Source organism: Accipiter gentilis, chromosome 2 (genome assembly GCF_929443795.1).
Source record: "Accipiter gentilis chromosome 2, bAccGen1.1, whole genome shotgun sequence".
Taxonomy (NCBI): Eukaryota; Metazoa; Chordata; class Aves; order Accipitriformes; family Accipitridae; genus Astur; species Astur gentilis.
The window spans coordinates 16,233,374-16,260,461 of record NC_064881.1 but is presented as its reverse complement, the minus strand read 5'-3'; the positions used below and the strand labels follow the sequence as shown (position 1 = coordinate 16,260,461).

General features: G+C 42.9%; 1 protein-coding gene across 2 annotated transcripts in view; it reads left to right on the top strand.

Moving 5' to 3' along the window:
- The first annotated feature begins 535 nt into the window (after nt 1-535).
- The window catches only part of LOC126050177 (cytochrome P450 7B1), a 126,608-nt gene continuing 100,055 nt past the window's right edge, over nt 536-27,088 (top strand). The window contains exon 1 of one of the 2 annotated variants that reach the window (XM_049827750.1): nt 536-605. Coding sequence is in view for 1 of the 2 variants with exons in the window: in XM_049827730.1 (XP_049683687.1) it covers nt 1,235-1,329 (95 nt within the window). In the remaining variant the exon portion in view is untranslated. Of the gene's footprint in view, nt 606-1,027; nt 1,330-27,088 lie in introns of those variants that run through there. The other variant, XM_049827730.1, reaches the window with a different exon arrangement.

Sequence of the window (27,088 nt, the reverse complement as noted above, 5' to 3'; positions counted from 1 at the left end):
TGCTAAGCTACATTGGCATCTCTACAGTTCAGAGAAAACTTACAACAGGGCAGTTCAGAAAACTGAGTGTAGTACAACTTGTTTCCAAGATGAAAGGAATATACAGACCACCAAATATTGTGAAACACATAATGCATAATACTGCACGCAGCCCAGAATGACACTCATTGGTTCATGTACTCAATGGTACGTGAACTTCTGACAGCATTCAACCAGACCACAATTCCAAAAACTGAAGCATCTTACTCCATCTTTCAGGGATAATTTGTGTTGAAGGGTCTTATATCACAGCGAGGTTTCTGAATGTACCTTACCTTGTGCCAGATAGCAGTGGAGCTCTAAGCTACTGCTGCCGCGCTGCCATGCAGCACCAAACTCCCCGGATCTCTCCCCGCACCGCCCCATCCCGCTTCCTCAAGCTGGGGATCTCTGCGTTGCCTCAGTTCTTGGTTTCTCACCTCCTCTGTTGTCCCTCTCTAGAACACACCAGAAGGGCTGGCACGGTGGGAGGACTGGAAGGACTGGAAAGACTGGACCCGTCTTCTCACACAGCACAACACCAAGAGCCAACCTTCGCTATTTGTATCTCATTTACCCTACCTCAGGTTAAGTTTTATAAAGCGGGCGGGGGTGTGTGTGTGTGTGTGCGCGTGTGGTTGTCCTGCTTTTTAAGCCGGGGACACACATCGGGTGTTCGTACCAAAACCAAACGGAGGTCAAAGGGCTGCCACAGCCGCCGCCCGCCCAAGCCTCGCACCGTTTGCGCCGCGGACCGCCGCTCCCCTGCCCGAGGCCGGCTCCGGAGGGGGCACCGAGGCCCGCCCGGGCTGCGGGGAGGGCTGAAGGGGGTCGGAGGGCGGGGGCCGCTTTCCGGCGCGGTGGGATGGCCCCGGGATCCCCCTCCCCGCGCTCCGTCCCGGGACCTTTCCGCCGCCTCGGAGCCTCTCCCCGCAAGCCGGAGGCTTCCCCTCCGCCGCCGGGAGGCCGCGGGGGCGGGCGGGCGGGCGCGACCCTCCCCGCTCCGGGCGCTCCCCGGGGAGGAGCCGGCCGGGTCGCACCGGGCCCGCTCGCCAAGTCCGGCTCCGAGCGGCCAAACCCAGCCCCCTGGGCTCGGGGTGGGCGGGGGAGGGCCGGCCGGCCGGGCGCCTCTCCTGCAGGGAGCGGGAGGACGGGCGAAACTTTCATCCCCGGCGACGGCGAGGCACCAGCGGCCACCGAGGCGAGCGCTGCCGGCATGGGCCCCGACGCGCTGCAGCTGGGCACCTACGGCGGGGCGGCCGCCGCCGCCCTGCTCCTCTGGGCCGTGTGCGTGCTCTGCAGGAGGAAGAGGTACCGGGGCGGCGGGGGGCGGCGGGGCGGGGGGCGGCCGCCGCATTCCTTCACGGCCGCGCCGGGGGAGCGGGGCTGCGAGGCGGGAGCCGCGCCGCCGAGCCGCGCATTGGGCCGCGCTTCCCTCCGCCCGCCCCTCCGCGCCGGGAAGCCCTATCAGCGCCCGCCGCCGCCGCCGCCGGGCCGGGCTCGGCGGGGCCCCGGGGGATGGCGGGCCGCGGCCCCCCGCTGCGGCTGAGGCGGGCGGCGGGGCCCCGGTCTCGGTCTCGGTCCCGGCCCCGGCCCCGCTCCTCTGCGCGCCGGCGGCCGCGGCCGGAGGCGAGGGAGAGCCGGGGCTGGTGCGGGGCTGCGGGCGGCGGCGGCTCCTCTGCCGGCCGGCGGGTGGGGGCCGTCTTTCGCAGGTGGGTGCTCGGCGCGGCCGCAGCGCCGGGCAGGCTGGCCTCGCCTCGCCTCCCGTGGGTGCGAGGAAGTCCGTGCTCCAAAACAAGTGGTGCGCGAAGCGCATAGGCTGGCCCCTGGCAGTTTGGGGTGTGAATATAAGTGACCCGTAGGTTTGCTAAAAGCTTGAATGCTACTTGCGCGCCGCGGTAAAAGGGGCCCTGTGCGGCACCTGACAGCCTTCCCGTGGAGTCCAAGGTGCACTGACCTTATCTGCTGAGGCAGGGGGGACAAATGCTGCTGCTGGGTTGCAACATAGGCCCTCCGCTGCCGCTTTTCTCTGTGATGAGCAGCTGACAGTAGTGTAAGCCCCTAGAACTCGGGTCGTGGGCATTTCGGTGGCTTTTGCTAGTGTCTCACGCGGTGCGGCCTTTAGTTTCTTTCAACCATACGCCCTAAGCCTTCCCAGAAGGTACGCACGTATTTTGGGACGCTCTTGAAGTAGAAGTTGCAGTGTTTTGGGTGGGAAGAAGCGCTGTCTGGAACTATTCTTTCTGTTTCTGAACAATACCCGTTTCTTTACATGCTAACTTTTTCCCAGGTGTTTTTCACTTGCATTGCCAGTACTTGATGCTCTTCAGTGCCTGTTCCACAGCTGATGAATAAATGTGTGTGAAGGCTCAGTGGAGGAGGAGTGAAGAAGGGGAGGGATCAGTATTCACTGTTGCTTACTCTTTTTAATCGCATAATGAAATGCATAGCAAATACTAAATTTATTCTAAATAGTAAACAGTTACTTTTCCTAATCATTAAAGTTATTTTTGAAAGGTGTAGACATACAATGCAAAAAAGAAGTTGCGGTACTAGCCTCTAAAGAAGAGTGAGAAAGTCAGTCTGGCAGTGTTCTATAACCCTAACTTTGGGACCATGTATAGAGTGAATGGAGTAACAGAGAAAAAGAGTGAAGATTCTTGTTACTGTAAACAGAGATGGTTTATTTCCATTACATCTGTTTTAGAACCATTATTAATGTGATTTGAGGTAGAGAGCCCAATTCATCCCTTAAGTGGAAGACATCCATCCCAATGTTCGAGTGGAGTGATGCCATAAGACAAACTACTTGACAGAGTAGCTTAGGATGGGGATTCATGTTTCAGCTCAGCTTACTGATTGGATAGCTGCTGCTCAACTGCTCACTCCTCCTCCTCTTCCTCCTCCCTGTTGCTTATCTCACCCCCTGTGAGCTGGTTCTGGGAATTAAACCAGCAAAAACCTACTTACTTTTTTTGATAGATTTAGTTTCCTGGAAGGTTAGCTCCCTAAAGGAGGTCAGCACAGAAAACAGAAGGGGAGCAGTAAGAATATGGCCAGGCCAAAAGTGATTGGGTGTCATTTTAGGGCTAGAAGCTGTTACACTGGCTCAGTCATATTATAAAATTATGCCTGCCATTAGTAGAAATTCTAGTAGAATTGTAAAAGACTGAATTTTTGAAAATGGAAACAGGCAAAGCTCTGGCTTGTGAAGTTTTCAGCCAGATGTGAGTGGTAGGGAAAAAGATCAGAGAACACATTTTTGAGTTATTTTCATAACCCTTGTGGCTGTAGAGTTAAGTCAGCTCTTTAGAGTCTATATCAAAATGGTTTGGATGTTTGTGCCACGACAGAATGTTGTTATACAGGAGGCCTCAGCAAGAAAGCATACTGGCTTGCCCAAAAAACCAAACTGCTGACTGATTAATAAACTACTTCTTTAAATCCTGTGCTGTTTCTCGAAGTGTACAAAGCACTAATGTTCAAGCAACTGGAAATAAAAAGTGGAAAACCCCATCAAGCTCTGTGTAGTACAGCCCTCAGCTTAAGGTGCTGGTGTTGAAGTGCTGTCCCGTTCCAGTAAAATGTGCAATTGATTTCCTTTTTTTTAGCATAAAGGAAGAAAAGAAATTGTGCACGGTCTTGAGAGATGCCTGGCAGCAGCCTGACTGCCTTCAGCAGTCATTTCTGATCTGCCATACTAAGGGTGCAGTGGATTAAAAAATGGGGATAAAGCTTAGTTCATGCTCCTCAGATTTGGTAAAAGTTTGTGATCTCCCCTTGCTTAACTGACCCTTACCTGTTTATCCATTCCTGTGTGTCCTCCATGTGTCAGATTTCTTCTTTCCCTGTCTTCCATTTGAATCTAACAAACTTGGGAGCAGGCAGGGATACACCCCTCAGGAATCCACAAAACCCATTTGGGAGCCTGTTGACATAAGGGCTGTTGGCAAATTACCGTGTGAATAAATGCTGAAGTCAAGGTTGTACTCCTGGCCACGGATCATATCCATTTGGACAAAAACGTGAACAATTCTGGTTTTGTAGGGCTTGGCTATGCTAGAGAAAATGTTACTACTTCACCTATGCATGTGTTATTATAGAAATTAATATGTTGCCCTAATGTTGGTATGCTTGTACCAGTGTGCAAACTCTGTATAAGGGGATTGTTGTGTTTAATGTATCAAGATAAACTTTACCAGAATAATCAAATTTAACATCTTGGCCACAGCCCTGCATGGATTCCATCAGGATAGCAACAGTAGTCAGACGTGCGTATGCATAAATGAAGAGTTTAAGTAAGTAAGTAAATGCCACAAAGTGCTAACTTGCACTTTGGAGTTCAGCAAGTTTGTTTTGCCGGATGGTGCCTCTTTCCTGCTTGATTGAGGTGAAGCACAACCACCTATGTGGCTCTGAGAGTTACGTGCCCAGGAGCATAACGAGGGTTTGTACGTCCCAGAGAAGGAAACTCCCCAAATCCGTCCCTGATGTTCCTTAAGCAGATGTTGCAGGATTTCACTTTTCTTGGTGTGAGGTGCTTCTGCTTCGTTTCCTCTCAGGCCGAGTGCTCGTTATTGGAGAAAAGATTTTGTCAGGGGAGGTGTTGTGTTGGTTTAATCTGCCATTGCCTTATTCTGTAGTGCGGTTGGTGTAATCTGGCATTACGAGATTTCAGGGTGAGTTCAGTACAGGTTTTCTTATTAAAGTATTTAGCTCTACTCTTTGGAGACAGGAAAGAAAGGAAGAGGATTTTCCTTTTGTATAAATGTTTAGCTTTTGAGTGCTGGTGGCAGTAATAACACAAAGGAAACTAATTGGAGTCTTTGCCAAGTTTCGTATCACAGATGGTGAAGAAACAGAAGTAGAACAAAAGTTTCCTTAATCACAGAAAATTTTATTTTGAGTTAAACTTCAATGTCAAATGAGGCTCGGTGCCTTCTGCATGCTACAGAAAGATCTCCCTCTTACTGGTTAATGAAGAAAAGCCTATCTATGCTGTTTGCTGGGGAATGTATTTTCTCCAGAGAGCGCTTCCTTTGTGCCGCCTCACAAAAGTACTTCTGCTGTGGCACAACCTAATGACTTCCTATCCTGGAGATTGTACAGATTATTCTCTGTTGTCTTCATAAAATGTCTAAATCAGCCCCAGCTTTACGGTTTCTTTTGTTTTCAAACTGTTTTTCTGCTAACTGTGCACAGTCTCATGGAGCGGGAGGTGAGATGGCAGGTGAAGCCAACTCCTGCTTGTCTTCCAGCAGTCATACTGCCCAAGTCAGGGAAGGGGCCTCAAGATCAACAGAGTTTGGCTCCTAGTGACTTCTGTAGGTGTCAGTTGCTCAAATTGATGCTTATTTTTGGTTGCTAGTCTTTATTGCATGTGCATGACTGAAAATGATCACAAATTGTAACCAGCAGTTTGGGGAGAAGGCTGGGACACTCTCTGCCTCCCTCCTTGCGGGACAGATGCTGCAAATTAGGGAGAAGGGGAAGAGGCTCAGGCTGACCACAAATTAAAACCACTGGCTTTGGGGTAGGAGACAGTGGAGAGAAGTGGAACAAAGACCGTTGCATCCATATTTATCCATTGAAATTGGATCCTGCTGTCTTGAAGTTTGCATCCCAAAGTTTGTCACATAAAGAAGACACAGACCCAACCTTGAAATACTCATGAAATGTTTATGTCTGCTTGGAAAGTTAACACACGTCCTATGTGAGCTACACCGATGAAGGGGTTTGTAAAAATTTTTCCCTCTGCAACTCTATAGGTTGGTAAAGTTGGTATTTTAATTATTATGAATGGGCTTCACGGTCAAGATTGCTTGCGAGGAATAATACAATATATGGCACATATAACCTGTGTGGGTTTTACTGTACAGCAGTATAGGAATTCCCATGCTGGGTTAGATGGAGCATGTACGTTCTAATATATTATTTCTGACCAGTTTCTAATGCATCAGAACATGGTATAAAAAAAACTTAAACAGTATAATTGCAGATTAAAGTCAACATAAGAATTACTTGATAAATTTCTCAGAAAGGATTTTGCTATTGCCCGAGTTACGGATTTAAAGCCTTGTTAGAGCCAAGTGTCCTTCATTTTTCTCTTTTATTCTGTCCTCTAAAATACCTCCAATCTATACAATCACATTCATCTAAGATACTTTCCCAAAAAAATTGCTCTCCTGAACCCAGATAGATATTGTTGAAAAGAATATAGATTTCGTCTTTGCCTTCAAGAACATCTTATCCTTCTCTGTGACAAGCTGTGAGCTTGCTAACAGCTCTCTTACCAAGCGAATTGTAGTTCACAAGATGTCATCAGCCTGTCTTTTTTACCACTTCTGCTAATTTAGGCAATATGTTAAGGTAGTTTTCAGTTGGAGGGAACATCAGGAAGGACAGATAGAAGGATACTAGAAAAATCTAGCCTCTCCCTTCTTACCTTGGCTTTCTACAGAGGCCTTTTTCTCCATCCTTTTCATTGGAGTTCTAGGGAGTCCATGCGTTTTCATGACCTCCTTTTAATGTCATTGTCCACTCTTACTCCACTCTGAAAAGATTAGGACTGAAGACTGAAACTGTTTAAGGCAGAAAAGTAACAGTTCTGTTTCTTAAGTAGCCTTAAAAAACCTTTCTTTCTCACCATTGCACTTGGGTTTTCTGTCAACTGTTCACTGCTGTGCCAAGATGTGGTGGAAGTTTATTTCTCTGCTTGCTTGTTCTGGTAAGAGCTTAGTGAAGATTGAATAAAACAAAGTCAGCAAAACCATAGCCTTCTTAAGATGTACAAGAGTCAGTTCACTGGCTTTTGGGTTCTCTTATGACACTAATAGACCTGGAGAACCATTACATTGTGGGTCTTGCACAAAAGCATGTCCCAAGACAGGTTTTTTCTTTTTCTTATTTTTTTTCAGTGCTGCTTCTCATCCTTCTGATATGGAGCCTGTGTATCATGTACATCTTGGGTTCTGCTTCCTACCAAGTCTTTGAAGATGACACTGAAGATGACACCTCTTTTAGCAGATAATGAACTTTTCCAATAATCTATGATTTACAGTATTCTTTGCTTAAGGTACACTGCCACCTAGCAACAGTTTCCCTTCCCTCCCAGTTTTCTTGACCTACTTTGTTGGGGGTTGTTCAGCTTTAGTTTGTATCTGGTCTGGTCTTGATTAGCATCCAGAACCCATCAGTAGATGCCATCCTGGTAAATGTGTGTGTGTGGGGTGGAGATATTTTTAGTGCCAATAGGAACTGCTAGCTTCAGGTTTCTCACTAAAATACAATTGTTTTTACTTTTACAGTGGTTTTTCCTTCCCGTGTTTTTGTGAAAGATGCCTGTAATCTTTTTATTTCTTTTTTTTTTTTTTCCTTGAAGTGCTTGGTTTTGCTTTCTACTGTTCATTATGCTTTGGAGGAAATAAAATTAAATGGTGAGAATTAAAGGGAATTGGTTTCAGCTCTTTTTATTATTCCAGTGCAACATGAAGCATGGAGCATCCATCTACAGTACTGTACACAAATGCACATAGCTTACAGAAAGTACTGAACGATTAACCCTTCTGCTCCTCCTCTAAGTTGGTAGTCCTAAAGGTATGAATGAGGAAAACCCAAACAAATACAGACTGCTTCGAAAATGAGATTCATGCTTACTAGTGTGTTTAGAGGAGGAAAGCATGCTACTTGGCAAATCTTAGTTGAAACGTTACATATAAAGGCTGGTGTGAAGGAAGACACAAAGGGGCAAATCTTAATCCTGGTGTCCTCTTACAGGAGAAATTAACTACTTCTCCTTTAAGCATGATGGTGAAATTTGCCACCTAATGTGTTTGAATCATTGGTGACATAACTAGAGAGCTATATTGTCAGGCAACCTCAGGACGAACTGGAGTCCCAACCCACAGAGCTACCTGAGCCTCCGGCTCCCGCAGTGAGGAGTGACTTCAGTGGGATGCAGGGTCTTGGATGCTTCCTGAGCTTGTAGTCTTGCCTGTGGCCTCCACCTCAGTTCCCCTGCTGCAAATTGGAGGTCAATGTGGTCTCCTGTTGATTTACAGATAACGCGGCCGAATGCTTTACAGGGCACTCTGATAGTTGCCAGGGAAGATGCAAAAAATTCTTCCATGGTATAACCATTCAACATGTGCTGAGGAACTGTTGCCTGCCCATTCCCTTTCTCCTGTATGCTGAAGTACAAGATCTAGTTACTGTTTTAAGCCAGAAATGCCACATTTTATTGCAATGTTCAACTAAGCTGCTGCATCATGTCAGCTGCTTTAGTGTTTTGCTCAGTTATGAGAACTGCAGTCCCATATAAAATTGTTTGGGATTTTTTCAGTCAAGTATTTTGATTAAGAAGTTGGGCAGAGCTTGTTTTGGTATAGTAGTGTAACTGTTCTCAGTACTCCATCTAGTCACTTATTGAAGTTAGTGCATACTAATGCCAGGGAGTGGGGGAAATGTAGAAGCTAAAAGAAACAGCATAAGTGCAATGTTAATACACTATATGAAGTTAAGGAAAATCTCACAGTTAAGTTGGCAGTCTTTTTCTCTTTTATCCAAGTTTTATAGAGCTACTTGGTAGTGGAGCCAGGGCTGGAACTCATTCTCCTGACTTCTAGTTTTGTGCTTTAACTTGCTGCCTTTCCTTTCCAACACACTTACCATGTATGACATTATAGCTGTCTGGTAAACTAACTTTTTCAACCATGAGGCAGATTTTGAATTCTGATTTAAAACTTCAGTAGTGTTCCTTTTCTTTCCTCACCATTTACTGATCCTTCTACAAGATGCGTGTAGGTTTTTAGGCTAATACCCATTTGCACGCCGTCTGGGAGAATTTTGGCTGACTGAGAGTCCCATAAAACAAAAGTTTCCTCTTTACAAACCACATGGAGCTTGGCTGTAGATATTCAGTTCCTTTCTCCACAAACTGTTTTTAATGGTGCCAGATTCTTCTGTTTCTTTTCCTTGTTTGGCACATGTCAGGAAAAAAAAATCTTGGCTCTCGTATAGAACATATCTTGTTTCCTCTTAACTGCTCGTACTTTCTATTCGTAATTCAAATCAGCAGAAAAATGCTATGGTTGTGCTTCTTGTGTTTTAATCTTGTAGTTTCCTAAGCAATATTCTAATGTTCTTAAAAAAACCTAATTCTCCCTCATACTGTAGGCCTGACGGTAGGAGGTTCTAGCTGGATGCAACCGCAGTGTCCCTCTTGATTTGGGAGAGTTTTGCGTGGTGTCCTGACAAAGTGGCTTGCTCAGGCCTTGTGGAGGCACATGAAGGAAGAACAGAGGAGCAAAATGAAGCTAAAATGGCATGTTACAGGAGTGTTGTCTCCGTCACACAGCTGTCCCTTCCTGACGCTGCAGCGAAAACCCAGCTTGCAATACGGCACGTTGCAGGCTCATGTCCATAGTGGGAAGTTCAAGAAGCATCTCCTTCCTGGGCTGTGACATCCCAGGGACCTGTCAGAGAGCCTGTGCATGTTTGTCACAAGCTGCTCCTGTTGCTTTCTGACAGCCCCACTCTGCACGCATGGAGTTCTTGTTTGTGTAGCTTGATCTGCTACTGTTGGCTAAGACAGGGTGTAGCACTGCTAAGTGGGGTTACCTATCTGATTTCTTGCGGTTCCCCAGAAAGAAATGAGCAACTTGCTTACTGGCCTGCGCTTTCCTCACCCCAATTCCTTGGTTCTCAGAAGACCTGTCCCCAGATTTTTCCTGAGTGCTCATTACAAATTCTTTTGTCACTTGCCTCACCTAAAAAGATTGAACAAAATGTGAAATTTTTGAATGATACATTGAACAAATGATCCTAGAAAACTGATGCATTTCCATTACTTTTTTAAGTGATGTTGTATTTAGAAAAAAATGATGGTCTCATTTCAACACTGTGTGAGAAGGCAGAAGTTTTGCAATTATTAGCTCTGATAGCAATTACTTGAAAAAAACAAACCCAAAAGGAACCTGTATATTCCTTAAAAAAAGAAACTACTGCTGTTAAAGTACAGTAAGCAGAATTGACGGAGAATTGGTGATTAAAATGAAGTTACTGAGAAGTCAGGAAGAGTTCAGTCTTTTTGTACTCTTTCTTTCCATTTGTATGCATGCCAGCAGAAGGGTGGATTTGCGACTTTGTCACGGTGTAATACTGTAGTCTCTGAAGGCTTCAGAGAGATGGTCTCCAACTTTCTAATAGGTCCCCAAGGAAAATAAAAGTATTTTCAGATACTCTCACGTAATCTGGTTAACAAAGGCGGGACGCTTACCAAAGGAAGGGCAATTGCTGGTATCTTCTCAGAGAGAGCTTGCGTGACTTCCATTGCTGGTCCACTCAACTGATGCTGCTGCAGCGTTTGGTCATTGCTTCCCTAGCTGGGAAGTACTGCTGCATGTTTTCCTCTTCAGTGCTGGCATGGTTTTTTAGGTTACGATAGCTCCTCTTCAGAGCTTCTGGTGTGTGATAGATCATAGCCCTACTAATTCTTTCCAGCTGGTGTTTCAGCATGAGAAGCTTTGTGAGTTGCATTTGGGAAGCTTCTCTGAAAGTAGCTCAAACAGTGGGTTGATGACAGGGTATAATTTTTTCATTCAGTTGTTCGGGAATTGATCTGTGATATTTACTCATCTCAGACTTATACTTCATTAAGACAGAAAAAGCCTCTCTGGAAGATTTACTGTTGTTTCAGTAGGTACCAGTATTTGTAAAATGTTTCCAGTGGACTATGTGTTTCTTCCTTACACCTTTCGAAAATTTCTGTTATTTTGTTGGATGGGATTTTTTCAAATTTTTTAAAGATTTTCAGATGTCTAGGTTAGTTTTCAGCACGATAACTGTTCTGCTTAAATAGCAAATTTCTAAGCCCTACAGCTGAGGGTGAGGCATGTTGCCAGAGCCGGCACTGCAATGCTCGTGTGCGATTCCCGTTTAAAAAGGAGCAGCTGTGTAGCTGTACGAGAAGTGAAAATGTCTCTCAGTTCAGGAGTCATCCAAGAACCAACTGTAAAACACGATGAACCCGCCGAATTGATATTCGGGCAAAACAGGGAGGAAAAATGAAAGTATTGGGAGGGCAGGCTTGCATGTGGTGCTCTTCTTAACCCCAAATACATGCCTGAAAGATTCTGATTCAACAGCAGGAGGACTTAGATGTGTGTATCTGATGATAAAATTAAGCTTACAGTGCATGACAGTACACAAAAGATGTTTGGGCTTTTTAGGAACAGTTGCCATCGGAGCATACATGACTGATACCAGGCCATGAACAACTGCAGCAAGCTGGGTTCAGAGCCTGGGCTCCTTCTGAGGACCAAATGAGGGAAATTTGAAGTTTGTGTCCTAGCAGCTTGCATGTAATATCCTTTAAAGCCAGGTTAAATTATCTGTTGCTGCTAAGGAGTGACACAGAATTGTTCACAGCAGGACTGGAGAGGTTCCCCACGTATGCTAGTGTTCAGTGGCTTGGGAAACAGCTGCTTGCGCAATGTCTGGTTTGTGGTTGAACAGACAGCTGAACTTCTGGCTTTGCTGCTTTAAGATACAAGAATGATAATTAAGCTTCAAAGAAATCTTGCATATATGAATGAGTCAGAGTTATTTTTTTTGTAAGCCATTTAGTTTCTTGCATCCTATGTAGTGAAAACACTGCTAGATCCTACTTGATATTACCACATTATGAGTGAAGGGATTTTTTTCCATAACCTGTGGACTTCCTCAGAAAGAACCACATCAGCTATAATAAATTTAGAGCCTTAAAAACCTGTTGTTATGAAGACTTTAAAATAAAACAATGCATGCTGCTCCTATTGGCTCTGCAGTGGTAAGAATCTAAAATAGACAATGCTGAGATCTGTTGGGCTCAAAAGAAAGTTCAGCCTTCCTGTCTTCGTGATCTCATTTGCAGAAGTAGGACATACCTTCGTGTTTCACCATCAGGAAGAGATGTCCAATAAAGCACAGTTGTTGTGACCCACCCAGTCTCATCTCCTGCATAGTCGAGGCCATTGCAGTGTTTCCTGCATCAGCTACATTAAATTGTGCTTGAACACAATTGTGCTTGAAATCGTGCATGGAAAGATGTCTTGCCTTTGGTTTATTTTTTCCTTTGAGTGATGAGTAGGCCAGTGCTTATCCCATAGGTTGTTCTTACCTTTCTGACTTTGGTTTAAGAAAGGGGGGTGAATTAGGTCTCATTAGTGGATATGTATGTCCTGTTAAACGTTGGAAAGATTTAATTAGAAGTGATGAAAGATAGCCTAAGATGGCATCCAAAACTAACAAACAAGGCCATCTCCTGTTAAAACTATTAAATACTGCTGTTGCAAATAAATACCCACTTAAAGGTGGGGGCAAGCTCATCTGACACATCTTTATTTGTGCTTCAATGGCAAGTTAGTATGGACTGAAGCAACTTGCTGTCTATCCTTTCTCCCCACCCCAAGAACATTTGGGTGGACCAATGTACATGTACTGCCTGCTGCTGCTCTGTAGTCTCTGCATTGCATGCTTGCTTGCTTGTTTTGGGAAAACGGAGAAGAGCAGCCACTCTTTTAACCAAGGCTATACAGCCCAGAGATAATTCAGATGGGACCAGATGAACCAATGCTTCATTTTTTTGCTTGGACGTTAAAAAAGATGTTTTGTTTTGCATGCTATTTCAGTGTATCTTGTTATTAATAATACCTCTGAGACTATTTTTTAGGAGCCAGGCATATGTGTGATCTCATGCCTCCAAATTGTGTTTCAGCAGTTCCAGAGACTCAGATGCACTATATACAAGAGAAATGTGAGGGATAAAGTGACTTAAACTGTAGTGATAAGGTTCATTTCATCAAAATGAAGGCCCAGGAAGATTTTTCTTGTAATTGTTTTCAGCACAAATACAATGTGCTGATTTGGACTGTTCAGAGAGTTTCTGTCCCAGACCATGTGAAATAAACCCCCAGTATGCTTATAGTTGTAACTTTGTAGGTAATTGGTCATGTTAGGAGTGTCCAACAGAGATGTGGTTTTGATTTCCTCAGTCATTGAATTGAAGACGTCACACGGGGCTCAGTTTTCGGTGAAAGACTGCAGCGTTGGAGATGGCAGGAGGATGGAAATCCCCGTGTGTGCTATGACGCTGGTGACTTTCAAAGTGAGGGCTGCCTTAGGATTCCCACACGTGCAGGACATTGCCATCCCCATAGCTTTCCTCAGTGGGCAGGACCCAAGGCTCTGGGTAACAAAATCCCTGCTGTTACCACCCATGACCATTTGTACCTCTGGTATCCTATTTAGTCCCAGGCACACCAGTCAGATATAGCTACAGATTCAGCCCTGCTGTATCAGATGCTTCTTTTTACCTTTTGCAGCAAATATCAAATCATCTCCTTAAAGGCAGCAAGGTACTGGAAAGTCTTTCCTGCTCATGGACAGATCACTTAATTGCCAAAGCATGAATTTTACTGCAAGTCAGTACAGAACACGGACATCTCTTTCATTTTCCAAGGTTGGGCTGGTCAAAGCAGCCTCAATAAACATGAACTTTGCATGCTAAATTTCTCAAAACTGCTCTGTATATGGAAAGCAAGCAGCACAGTTGGATTCTGTAATAAAAATAAGGTCCTTGAGCCCTACTGCAATTCTGCTGATAATCACTATAACCTGACTGCGGAGTTTGGCTGGTAGGTAATGCTAGATTTATGTCAGTAAAGGATAAAGTCTGTATTTATCACTTTTTGCTCTTTCAGCAGGCTTTATATTTTGTATCACCCCTTTTTTCTGCTAGGTATTAGAGTGGGTTTTTTTTTCTGATTTCTCAGTTTGCTTTTTTACCGTTCACAGAATTCACTGCACTGTATAGGAACTGTCCTCATGAATTCCCATTGCTCTGCTCAGGGGGTAAGCTAGGCTAATGAGACCCTTCTTTGTTTCATCTGAGTGGGTTTTGCTAATTGCTTTTATCACACTGGAACCTGTAAGGGGATTTTCCGTAGACAAAATGACAATAAAAAAATGAAGCGCTTTTGTTGGTAAGTCACCTGGCAATTCCGCCTGGATCCTCAACATAGCTGTCAGCAGATGTGAGTGACTCCTTAACGTCCGGTGCCTCTAATTGCCCTTTATTTCCCCTCTGTTCTCCTTGGGTGGGATTTATTTCTCAGTTGATGGGATGAAACCCAAAAGCAGGTTGTGATGGAGTGCATCTCCAGTCAGCAGTAGGGAGAATGAAATAGCAAATGAGGATGGTCAACATGCAGCAGGAAGAGACATTCATCCTGCCTCCTGCCCTGTCCCGTAGTTGTGGCTGATCTCTCTCCGTCCCACTTCATCCTTGTATTATCACTTCCTTACAGCTCAGCTCATGCCGGGAGCCTGCCGCTTCTGCAGACCTAATGGGCAGGTACTTCAACACTCCACCCTTCCCAAAGGCTCACGCTCCCCCAGTTATCCATTCGTATCCATCTTCTTCCCCAAGTCTCGCTGAGTATCCTGATCATCAACCTAAGCACTCACCTACCTCAGGTTTGTATCATTGTTTTCAGCATGAGGATAGCATTAGGTTTTATGAACTTACAAGAAAATACGATTGAATGAATTTCAGGCCCCAAGAATGAGATGGCAGCTGTTAGTCAAACGTACCTAGGAGGGGGCAGCCTCCATGAGTCCCAGGTAGACCTGTGCTCTGGCTTTTGGAGAAAATTTACATTGAATCCTAATGGAGTTTACTGAATGATTGAATTTTGTGATTACTGATGTTTATGAATTTCACTGGGTTTATGTTAAATCAAGATATACTGGGATTTTTTTTGTCTAGCTTGAAACTTTGCCCTTGAGCTATGCTGTAGTCCCTTCTTATCTTCAACTTGGCCAAGAGTAGCTTGAAAGCTTCTTGCCTTTCCTGCAGCACCTGCCTTCTGCAGGACTCCTTCCTTCACCCAGGGAAGGGATTAGAGCTGTCACTATTCTCTTCATTTATATAATTCTGTCATTTCCCTGACACCAGTATAATCTTCTTGACTGGCTGATCAAACTGATTTTCAACAGTTTTAGACAGAGTAAAAAATTAGTGCATTTAAGTCTTCCTTGATTTTTCTGGCAGTTTCTCTGTCATTCAGCCTAGTATTTTCTTTCTTCATCTCAAGTCCCTTTTGTTTTATACTGTGCTTATCTTCTTCCCTATAAAATATCTACTACAGCTGGCATTTTCTAACCTTTAGGCCTCTAATTCTTCTATCTCATGTTAAAGCAATTAACAAGTGATAACAGATCCTTATCAGACTTTGTATTACTGCAGTGTTCGACATGACTTTTTGGCCTTGCTTTAGACATTTGAGGTTTTCCATTAATTTCAGCGAGCCTAGGATTTTGCCTTAGATATTTACTCACAGCATGGAGCTTCTGTGGTGGCTGCAGCTTTATCATATAGCCAAATGAAATAATCTCTTCTGTAAGTGGTGCGTGTAGATTTAGCATTTTTGTGGTTCGTAACACATCAGTAACAACTGAAACACTTTTGCAGTAAGAAGAAACTGTTCAAAATCACAGCAAATCCTGCTGCTGTGGGCTTTTGAAAAGGGAACAGAGCTTTGGTTTGTGGTCCTGCTTCTACCAAGAAGTGGCTTTGGGAGAGTGGCAGAGGGAGGTTTGCATTTTTACTTTGCAGGATGAAAATACACAGTGGTTAAGGGTGCTTTGGGGAGAGTCACAGTCACTGAACTCCTCAGTGACATTTTAAACACCACCAAAGTTTTGCCGACCTGGCCACATTAGACAGGGTTGCGATTCGTCCCTCTTCTCACCGCCACAGCTGCGCCTGCAAAAGCCCCCCGGCAGCAGCAGGAGACCTTGGGGGGGCAGGGGGTTTGCCATGGTAGCTCTTTCTGGTTGAGGAACCAGCTTAGCGTGTCTGTTCGAGGCATGTTTGCTCACTGGTATTTACTGATGAGTAGGGTAGACCAGGCCATATGGGGAGGAGAGGAAATCTTAATACTAAGGAACATGCAGCCTGACCACCCAGGAGTTCTTTGCTCCTGCTGGACCTAACCTTCACCATCTCACCATCTTTACATGGGGACTTTACCTCACCATGTAGAGGATAATTCTTGCGAGTTTAGTTGGGGTTCGTAAGATTTCCCTTATGTTCCGATTCAGTGAATTGCTAAAGCGATGGCTTCCTTTCAAACCTTTGAAGAGCTTCTGATTTTAGTGGAACTCGAGCTTCTAAGTGGAGCAGAAGCTCAAGTTTTTTGACAGATCAGCACTTTCTTGCTGAGGCAAATGTGAATTTCTGGTTTGATGGTACGATACAGAAAATACAGTAGTATTTCCTCACCTTAGTGGTACTAATTCCTGGGAGGAAAAATGTGGTACTAATTTTATGCTTTGAACAGAATTTTAAAGCTCAGTTTTCATGCAGTTAAAATGCCTTTATTCTTCGATTCTTGAAGAGTTTACAGTTCAGTATGTGGAATACAGTTTTACTCGCCTTGAAATTTGTAGAGGATGAGACCACTTCTTGTTGGTAACTGAGGTTACTTAAAAATAGAACTTTCACTTCCATCTGCATACCCTGCTGGTTGACAGCTTAAAAGGCTGGGGCTGAGTCTAGGTTTCCTTTCATATGCAATATTACATATATTTTAATTGTATGGATTGTGTGGAAGTTTAGTGGCCACGTGGCCCTGATCACGGGGCAACCTTTTTTTCTCATTCCTAACACTGGGAAGCAGTGACTTGTCTCTCAGACACCTTTCTGGGTCTGTAACGCTAGCAGCTGCGTGTGGCTAGCCAGAGTTGGCACACTCACTGTCCTCTGCTAAACCCACCCCTTATTTTTCTTCCCATAAACTGGGACAGTTGTGCTTAACCACATCTGCTGACGAGTCTGATCCATTGTTTCCCAGTGGGATACTAACCTTTTAAAAGCAATCTGAAGCTTATTCTGGGGAGGTGTAATTCTATTGACTTACACAGAACAAATGTACTCTGTTTCAGTGGTTGAGAAGGCTGAAGCCTCTAGAGCGTTTTTTCATTTGTAAGCAATAAGATGCAGAACACAGTTAAGGACTTACATCTTTCAACTGTGGAAGACACTGCATGTGAATTTTCTGCAATCATGATGACAAAACTAATCATGTAGTCGCTAGATGTGGCAATGTGGCTTTTGAGCCACAAAGATTTTGTGACATTGTAGTATTTTTTGTTTGTTTTAGGCATCTGGAAACTGAGATAGTACTGCTTTAACAAAATCCATCCCAAGTTTGTGAGTTGTCCCATGAGAAGCTCCTCCGGTAGCCTTCAGCTGCACCAAGCTGGCTGCAGTTTGTTGTCACTGAATTTTTAAGAATTTCTTCTGGTCACTTTAGTACAAAATAGTTCCTGCTAGTATGAAAAAAATTATGCGTGGGTAGTAAAAATAATGGGCTTTTTCAGTTGTGAAATGTGCATGCGTTCCTTCCCACAGAAGCTAGCAGAGGGGAGAAGGAAGGGAGGCTGGGGGAAATCCCAGTGTACGCTCAGGGTTGTGACAGGACCGAGTACGTGGGAAGTGATCCTTGTCCTACCCTGCAGACAGAGCCACATTGAGCTTAATTAATTATTTTCAAAATAAAGGACATTTGACTCATCAGCGATCATACTTATGCCATTGCAATCATGAAGAGTGTAAGTCCTCTGCTCTGTTTTTTCCTTACTATCCGGAGTATCATTTCTAATCCTGATGTTCAGTCCTGAACTGGCAGCTTCTATTTCAACTTTAAATCGTTCCTTTTTTAGCTAGGCAGTTTTTCTAGATTAATGAGGACTGTAAGCAAATGGGAAGACACTCCCAGGTGTACGATGGAAAAGGTGTAGAGTAGGTAGTGTAATTGGGGTATAATAGGTGGTAAAACTTTTGGAAACAAAGAGCTCATAAGAAGAGAATGGTAGACTGAAAACCCCAACCATCCTTTGATTACTACCAGATTCAAACATTCCTGCAAACTTAGTGTACTAATTAACCACAACTGATACATTATGGATGCTTGTAAATAAGTAATTTTCCTTCCACTCTGTTTTAACTCCTGAAAATACTATTTTAGGTGCTTATTTTGATGTAAGCTTTACGTTCATTTAGCTGTACTGTTTGGTGTCAAAAATTAAACTTAGCTAGATTGATAAATGTTTTATGATACATATCTTTTAAATATTATCAGTACATAAGTCTTGTCAGCCTACAGCTTTATGACAATCAAGTAACTTTTCAAAGAAAAAGAGCTCTTTTTTTCCTTAAAACTTTATGTTGGTAGCCATTTTATTTAGTGTCAGTTACCATTTATCATCAGTTCAGGCACTTGGAGATCTTTCGGGTGAAACTGGAAGCAAAGCCCAACTCCTTTAAAGTGACTTTGCTTCCTATTGATGTGGTGAAATTAATGTGTTTTCTGACTTAACGTATGATCTTCTGAGCTTGCGTTTTTTTCTTCTTTTTTTTTTTTTTTAAAACAAAAAAAACCCAAAACATTAGGGGAGCCAAACGGTTATCGGTCTTTGGCTTTCTTTAGATTTGTGGTTTGACTCCCCAGCGTGACTGTGCTGCTGCAGCTATGGCAGCGCTGGAAGCCTGCTGTATGTGTGCTGTATTGATGATCTCTAAACCATGTCATCTGTGGTTAAGTGTGCTGCTGCTCGGTACCAGTAGGTCATCTTCACTCTGTGCCTGCAGTGATGGAGCCACATTGGGCCTCAAATAACTGCTATTTCAACAAGACCTCACTGAAATAAATACGCTGAGTGTTCACCACTGAAGTTCATGGAAAAATTCAGTTTATTTTTGCACAGTCAGATAGTGTTGTCAGAGACTTTAACCTCTTTTTTACAAGCCGATTAGTCAAGAGTTCAGCGAGGACTTAGTCCACACTTGGGATTCCTGGTCTGGGTCATCTACCATGTTTCTCTGCTTTGTGTGCGGGAGCAGCTGGCGTACACCTCTCTTAGCATAGCTAGTTCCTCACCCTTGTGCTAGTGCCAGGAGTGCTGTGAGGATCCAGCCTTGGGTTTATGTCCTTTGTACCATTTTTGCACTGATGGACTTTGCTGACTTCACTCCAGTCACCCATTTACAGCAGGGATTTGGATGATGCCCTGTATATCTGGCTCCTGCAGAGCAGGGAGTGCCTCCCTGGCTCAGCAGGGAGCATCCTATTATGTAAGGAAGTCTCTGTCCATTTTTTCTGAGTAATTAGAAAGTTTTCTGGGCAGAACTCCTGTACAATTATGTAGGATCACTTGGATTTTCTCATGGATGAAAAGTAAAGGCGCTCTCATAAGCAGGAGTAACAGGAGATGGTTGACGTAGTATTAAGAATACAGTCATTTTATCTTGGCTTATTAAAAGTGGTGACTGCAAAAATTAATACATTTTTAAAGTAAGAAAGGGTATGGAACAAAGACATTCAGGCAACTTGTTTGTAATTCCCCTAAATGTACTCTGCCTCACAAAAATTACTGCAAGAAGTTGATCAAATATTTTTTGCTCCACAAAATCAAAACGAAATTGCTTTCCATTTTTCAACCTGGTGGTGCTGCCAGATTTGTTGTGTTGGGAACATGATGTGGTGTAAAAGGCATCTGTAACCTCAGGCTCTCAAGAAAAGGCCCATGTTTTATACATTAGTCTCTTCTCTTCGATGGATACCTTCTAGGAAATGTCTTTGTTAGTTGTTCTTTTTTCCAGTACAGAAATACTGCTTCAACATGTTCTGTGCTGAAATGTCAGCGTTGTGCTGTTGTGTAGGTGGTAGTATGTATTATACACAGTTTTCAAAACCTGAATAATCAGTGATGTGCATGACTTTGCCAGGGAAAACAAATGGCTGTGTCATTTTGATTTCGGTATATCAAGAAAATGTAACCTATAAAAGTTAATTAGCATTCTTCCAGAAGGGGGTTGTTTAACTAACATCTTTGTTTCCATGTTTTCAGTTTTGTCAGAAGTTGGAGGGGAGTGTTTTATTCTGTTGCTAATATATACCCATAGATTTGCAGAGTATTTCATGGAGTTTTAGCTACCATGCATCTGTCCTGCATTTCAGCAAACGGCTAGATTTTCCACTCACTTGAACAACCACTTAGATACACAGAACATTTTTATCCTGGTTTTCATGTAGTTTTTTACATAGTTTTTATAAATAAAATCCTTTGAGCCTGATGTTGTTCCTGTTATCTGTCAAAATGAAGTTTTACCAGTGATTTTAACAGGAGAAATCCTGCCACTGTCATTGAAATCCTGACTGTCTGTGTCACTGGTTGCTGCGGGGAGTTGATGGATCTCCACCTCTTACAGGTTTGGTTCTCTGGTAGGCTCAGTTCTTCCCATTCAACCTGGATATTACTGACATTTGGCTCTGTCGGATGCACAAAAGTTTCTGGTCTGAAACAAACCCGAAGTTTGAGCACCCATAATGCTGAATTAAGTATTCTCACTTTATTTTTCTGTATAACTCTGCAATTCATTAGCCTTCCTCCACCACTTTAGAAACTAATTAATAGAAGACGTAGCTGTTTGCACACCAGCATTACTTAACTGTGCTAAAGTAAGTTATAAAAGTTAGAGAACAAGGCTTCTCACACACTAACTGTCTAGACTGAGGTCTTCCCAAGGTTGAAAAATCAAAGATGAATAAAATTGTCCTTGCCTAGTAAAATTATATTGGTAGCTTTACAAATATTCTAGAAGTGGAGATGAGGTTTTCTTCTGGTTATTATTTCTGGATGTCAATATTTACCGAAAGTGTTTAAGCAAAAGCAGTCAGTAGAGAAGTCTAATTTTTATTTTAATGAGAGCCTTATAGAAAAGATAATCCTTAGAGGCCAGATTTTCAAGCCTGCTAAGCCTATTGAGATACACTTGTTGTGTACCAAATCCTTCCTTAAATGCCGAAGTTAAGATGGTCTTGTGGATAACTTGGCTTCTTTTCCACCTCTCTGTAAATGCACACTTGAGACTTTGATTTGGAGTCATCTTTGATACTGTGTTACTAAGCTGTATATTGAAAGGCTTGGTGTCCTTTAAAGCAAACCCTGGATGGTGGCTAGAACCCATGTAGAGATTTCAGCACCCTAACTGCCTGCAAAACCACCTCTCCTCCTTACTTAACCAAACTTCAGGGGTGAGGAGGTCCCTGGAGCTGGGTGAAAAAGTGATCAGGAGCAAATATTTGAAAGATAATGGGATTTATTAGTCACAGTGAGTGAGAACTGAACAAATGTTGGGCTCCGTGGCAGGGAGAGGGACTCGGGGCAAAGTAATTTGGGAATTAATGGTAGATAGAGGGCTGTTGTTTCAAATTACTGTTGTTGAGAAGACATTTCTGTGCTGCCTCATTGCGCTTAGGCCTGTTCTGAACACAATCTGTTTGTTTTTATCATCTCTTCGATTATAAATCCAAGAGCCTGTGAGAGCATCCACTCTGATGCTTTGCTTGAAGCGCGGGCTTTAGCGTTTCACTCGGCGGTGCCATGCCAACATGTCTTTGGAGAGTATACGTCTTCCAGCCTGGCTTTCCTGGTAGCCAGTTCCTTCTGTTCCTCATCCTTGTGTTTAAAACACCACGTTTATAACCAGGGTTTGTCGTTTCCTCGTCACTGCTGGTTGCTATGTGTTTTCCTGTAAGGTGAAAGCCTGCTAAGGCTCAGTTTTTTCACTTAAGACTTCACTGAGTTTTTGCAAGCTTCTTCATTTATGTGTGTTGTGGTTGATTCCCTTCCCTCTTTAGAGATGGTGTCTTTGTAGGAGGATTTTGGGGCTAAAACCCTGTTTATGTCTGACAGCTGGAATTCAAGCCCTGCCCCAGGCTGATTACTAATATCCTTGCCCATGTTTCCAAGCCAGTATGCTTTCTTACAAAGTTCAGTTTTCCTTCTTTTCATAATTTCCACTGTTTCTAATATGCTTGTTCTCTCATCTTTAGTCCTGCCAACTACATTATCATGTTTTGAATTTTTCCCTGTGAGGGCTCCAATTGCCCTTACTCATTTGTAACAAGCCAGTTGACTCAGGGGTTGAGAGAGGGGGTTACAGAGAATTATTAAATACATAAGAGAATACCCATTAGAAGTAAAGGGTGGAAAGTATACTCTTTAAGGTAAGACTATATATTTTTCATTATATCCATAGGATATCCCTTTCTGTCCTTAGTTTTTATTAGTAAGCATTGTTTTCAGTTCTTTAGTGACCCGAGTTATATAGTTTTCCAACCTTTGGCACTTTGGCTAATAGAAATCTAAGTCGTCTTGAAGAATTCTAAATCTCATTCGCGTTTTCTCTTTCTAATTTTGCCCTCCCAAGTTACAATTACTAGGCTTTCCCATAGCATTCGGAAACTGTGTTCTTTAAAGCTGTTGACTTTGGAACTGTCCATGCTGGACAGAATCCAGGACATGATTACTGATAACTGCAATAGCAGCTTCCAGCCCGAAGATTTATTTCATCTATGTATGTCTGCATAGTTACTCTGTCTTGAACAGGGTACCTCTAGTGATGATAACAGGTGGAAACTCTAATGGTGGTGTCTGACTGTCTGCCTGTCACCCAAAGAGAAGCCCCTCACAGCAAAATAATTTTATTTCACGTACTGGATAGCTACATCAGGACAAGTGCTTCCCTGAGGTGTGAGAAGAGCTTTAATAATGACGCACAGTTTCTTTATCACCCCTTCATCCTCAAACCACTCAAGCACAGAGCTGTAGCTATGAAAGTGGGCGATCACATAGCTTTGTTGGGCCACGGGATCTGCAAACCATACACAGCCATGAGCCTCCACCCTTCTGTGCTTCTGATGCATGGTCCAGCACAAAGAGCTGAGGCTTGGGAACCCAGCCGGGCAGCCAGGGCACAAAGCGAGCACAGAGACAGCCTTCAGGAGCTCTCAGCCGCGTTAGCATCTGCCCTGCTGATTGCCAGAGGCTGTTCTGAGCCCTGCAGTTTCTGTGCTTTGCGCTGCCCTGCAGCCTCATTGATCTTGAAAGGCTGGAGTAAGGGCAGCTGTACTTCTTGCAACTGAGGCTGCTTTGCTGTTGATACCGTGTTAATGTATGTCATTTAACCCTGTATTTCAACCTCTTTTGAAATTTTAAGTGTGAGGAGTAGGTGACATTGTTAAAATACTCAAAATAGATCACTAACGGTTCCGGGTTTTTTCTCTGCTGTCTTCATACTCTAGTGCTAATGCCAGATATACTGTAATAGAAACAACTATAAGGCAAACTCAGTAATTTCATTTAAGATCTTAAATGACATGGAGGTTTGGTGAGGAAGAGAGTGAAAGACTGTTTCCAATGTCTGGAACTGGGAAAAGTTCTTCCTACCTCAAACAGCGAGACCAGGTGGGAGGACGGGGAGCTTGCCAGTGCCGGGACAGACAGGCAAAAGGAGAGTGTTGGTGCAGCTTGTGGGATGGGCTAGCACCAATTATTTGTGGGCATGAACAGGTTAATAAAGATTTGAACAGTAGCAAAGTTGAAGAATACTGTCCCATCTGCACAAGCATCTCGTGGAGGTAGGGTGGACTTTTGTGTGTAGGCCTGGGAAAAGGGGGAGGATGTGGAGGTGGCAGGAAGATGAGCACTTCAGTCGTTGGGGTCAGGCTTTCTACAGGCTTGGATTGTCCAAAAGTACTTTGGAAAAGCCCTAACACACGCAAATGTTTGCGTGGTAAAGGTACAGGGAATGGACAGGAAGATGTCCTCAAAGGCTTGGGAAGATTTGTGTTTGGTTTAGTATCCTGTTCCTATAATGGTGAATTATGAAGGGAAAAAGGGCAGTAGCAGATGAGTAGACGGAGGTCATGGAGTTTTCGTTGCTTTTGTATTGGTATAGAATATGTTTAAACTTTCTGTTTCTCTACACACATTTTCACATTCTGGTTTATCATCATGTCGGAGGATAAGATGAGATCTTGCTGAATTTGAGACTGAACCAAGAACTATCAAGAAGATTCCACAGAGGAGAAGAAAAGAGGATTTTCAATGAAATGGTGAACATTGTTCTGGGCTAAGTGTTCCATCTTACCTAATTAGTGACCTCAACTAAAAAAAACCCAAAGTTTACTTTTCCCTTGCCAAACAGAAAAAAATTATGATCTCTACCCAAGTAAATATTCAGTACAGTATTTTGTACAATTCATAATGTCATTTTACCTCAAGTAATGATGAAAAACAAAGAGATAATATATATATGTATATTAATGCCAAATGAGATGAGCTTGCCTTTAAAAAGTTTTCCTGGAAAAAACAGTGGACTTCATCCCTTCCACTACTGACAGAACTGGAGCTTTTGCTCTATATAAAAATTATAAGTGACTATAAAATATGTCTATCTGAATTAGCTGCAGGAAATTAATTCCAGGAGAAAGGGTTAATATGTCATTAGTACAATAATTACAACTCTTGGAAAAAGAAGCATTACTAAGTGAGAAAATAAGTGTTGCATTCAGTTCAAGCTCTCTTTGAGGGGTTGCATTTTTTTTTGAAACTATTCTACACTTTACTTGTGTAGTTCTTACTTCCATATTTTAGTGTGAGGACAAAAACCATACCTTCCACAATGAGTCCCTACTGTAATAAGAATTACAGAAATGTGCAATGGTGTCTTTATACTTCTATAGAAGTGTAACATTTATTTTTATCTACCTATATATATATAATATTTAAAACTAGTCCTTTCTCTCTTGTCAGTGTGCTGTGCCATATGGTGCCGAGCAACATGCCAGATGATAAAAATATTCCTAGAACATATGATATCATCAGTCAATTCAAGAGGGGTGAAACTTCTTGACCAAAGCATTTGTGGCTTTGATACATTTTCCTAGGTGTAAAGTGTATATTTTGAAATGATGAAGTGTGTCCAAGAGGTCTCCTTTTATGCAAATTCTAAAATACCAGCTTAGAACATTTTGCCTTTTAAAAGAGGTTGAAACTAAATAAATTTTGTTTTAACAAAGGAATTCATGGCAAAGTAGCAGTTCTTTTCATAGCAAGAAATGATTCACCTTCTTCCTTTCAATATATATCGCTGATAGCTGCTTTGGTGTTGGAACCATGCCATGAGGAATGGCATCTCTCCACGTCTCTTCTTCACTCACAGAGAAGATGGAATATAGTGCTTGGTCAGAGGATGTTCATGTTTAGTGCAGACAGCTATCTGTACATGCTTGGGAAAAGACCGCGTGTGCCCAGAAAAAAAGAAGAAAAAAGAAGACAATGTTAAGTATTATGGTGTTAATGGTGGGTTTTCCTTACTTTATGTTGAGCTTGTTTCTTGTTTCTGTATGTTTGCACCAAACACCAAAAAAAGAGAAAATGAAGTGTTTTGTATTGGCAGGGTGACTCATGGTCAAGTGGCCTGCTCTGGGCAGACTATGGGAGTTTCTTCAGAAAGTATCACAAGTATGCTACAAAGCAAATAGAAGAGAGACGTTATAAGCTGTAGGGACAAAGCTGCAGGAAAAATGGCCTTTGGGATGGGGTTAGCGATAGGCACTGTAACTAACAAACTCACATGCTAGAAGTGCCTACACAGCTGGTGTCTTTAAATGCCTGCCAGTTCTCTGTTCATTTGTGTCTTCGTCATGGGAGGAATCTCAAGGAGAAAAGCCTTGACTTTGAGTTGGAACCTAAAAACTGTGCTAGTTGATTCACGAGGATCATCCCTGTGTCACCAGACCCTTTCTTCCTGCTTGTCTTCCTTCATGCGTTTCCTTACATTGTTCGTGTTTTACCTGAGAGTCTCCTTAGTGTCAGGTCTGGCACTCCTGGGTCGGTGTTTTTTAGACTCACCTTAAAACTCAAGGGCGTATTGTAGCATTCTCATTCTGTATTTCCTGTTTACAGATTTTGAGTCCTTAAGACATCCTCTTTTCTCCTCCCATCAAATATCTGTTAGGGTTTTGAACTATTTATTTGTAGTAAAAAATTGCCTTACAGGAATTCTAGAATATCCCAGAGCAGAGACTTCAGTTATACAAGACAGAGCTTAAAAGATAGTGTCTGGTCTGATTGTTATAATCTCATTTATAGAATGAATGAATGAACTGGGCCTGAACGAAAAGTAGCCTTCAGGAGTGTGGTTAAAAATCTGTTTTGCACATTGCTCAAGCTCCAACCTCTGATTTTACAGTCCCACTAATTCTCCAGGCAGCGATTAAGTTCCCAAATAGTTAGGATGTGTATTTATAACTCAACACATGAAAAAATTTATATGTGAACAAAAAAAAAAAGAAAGATTTTTTTTCTGCACAATGTGAACAGGGAAAAAGGGGTGCAAAGTAAAATTTATAGAACAGTGAACAAAGTGTAAACACTGTCATAAATTAGTATCCATATACTAGCATGAACGCTAGTACATTAATGTAGTGGAAAAAATACAGTCCTAACTTCCAGTTTATACTTTCCACTCTTTCCTTGTTGTGAGTATTCTCTTTTGTTTAACGGTCCTCCATAACAATCTCTTTCAACCCATGAACCCATCAGCAATTTGTTTTTACAGGTTAATATACTTACAAATGATTTTTGTAATAGAATATCCTCATCAGAGGGCAGATTTATGAACAATCCTCCTCCCCACCCAACAATTTTTTCTTTGAAACTCAGCTACGTACCTAATTTAGTGCTTTTACGGTGACCGATTAGTTTGGTGAGGAGTGCTTTGCCTTGTGATTAACTCAACCTCTTGAGGGTCTCCAGAGCTACATCACACCACAGGCATTTTAATGACTCAGGCACTGTATGTTCATTTGGGTTTTGTATGTTTAATGCAGAACTAAATGGGGTCAAGTCCAAGAACCCCTTAGATTGTATCACCTTTAAGGATTTGGGATTCTCTCCTAGAGGGCTGTATTTACCATGCCTGCCTTATCCCCCCACAGCTGCCACTCACGGCTGGGCTCTTCCCAGAATCAGACTTGCTTGTGCTCATCATTGGTGAAAGAGGACACATTTTTCCAAGTATGTATTTGATAATATAATAATCTACTAATTCAAATTTTGACAATGCAGCCATCCTTCTTGTACCTCTTCTTCCCCAAACCAAGAGCAGACCTAC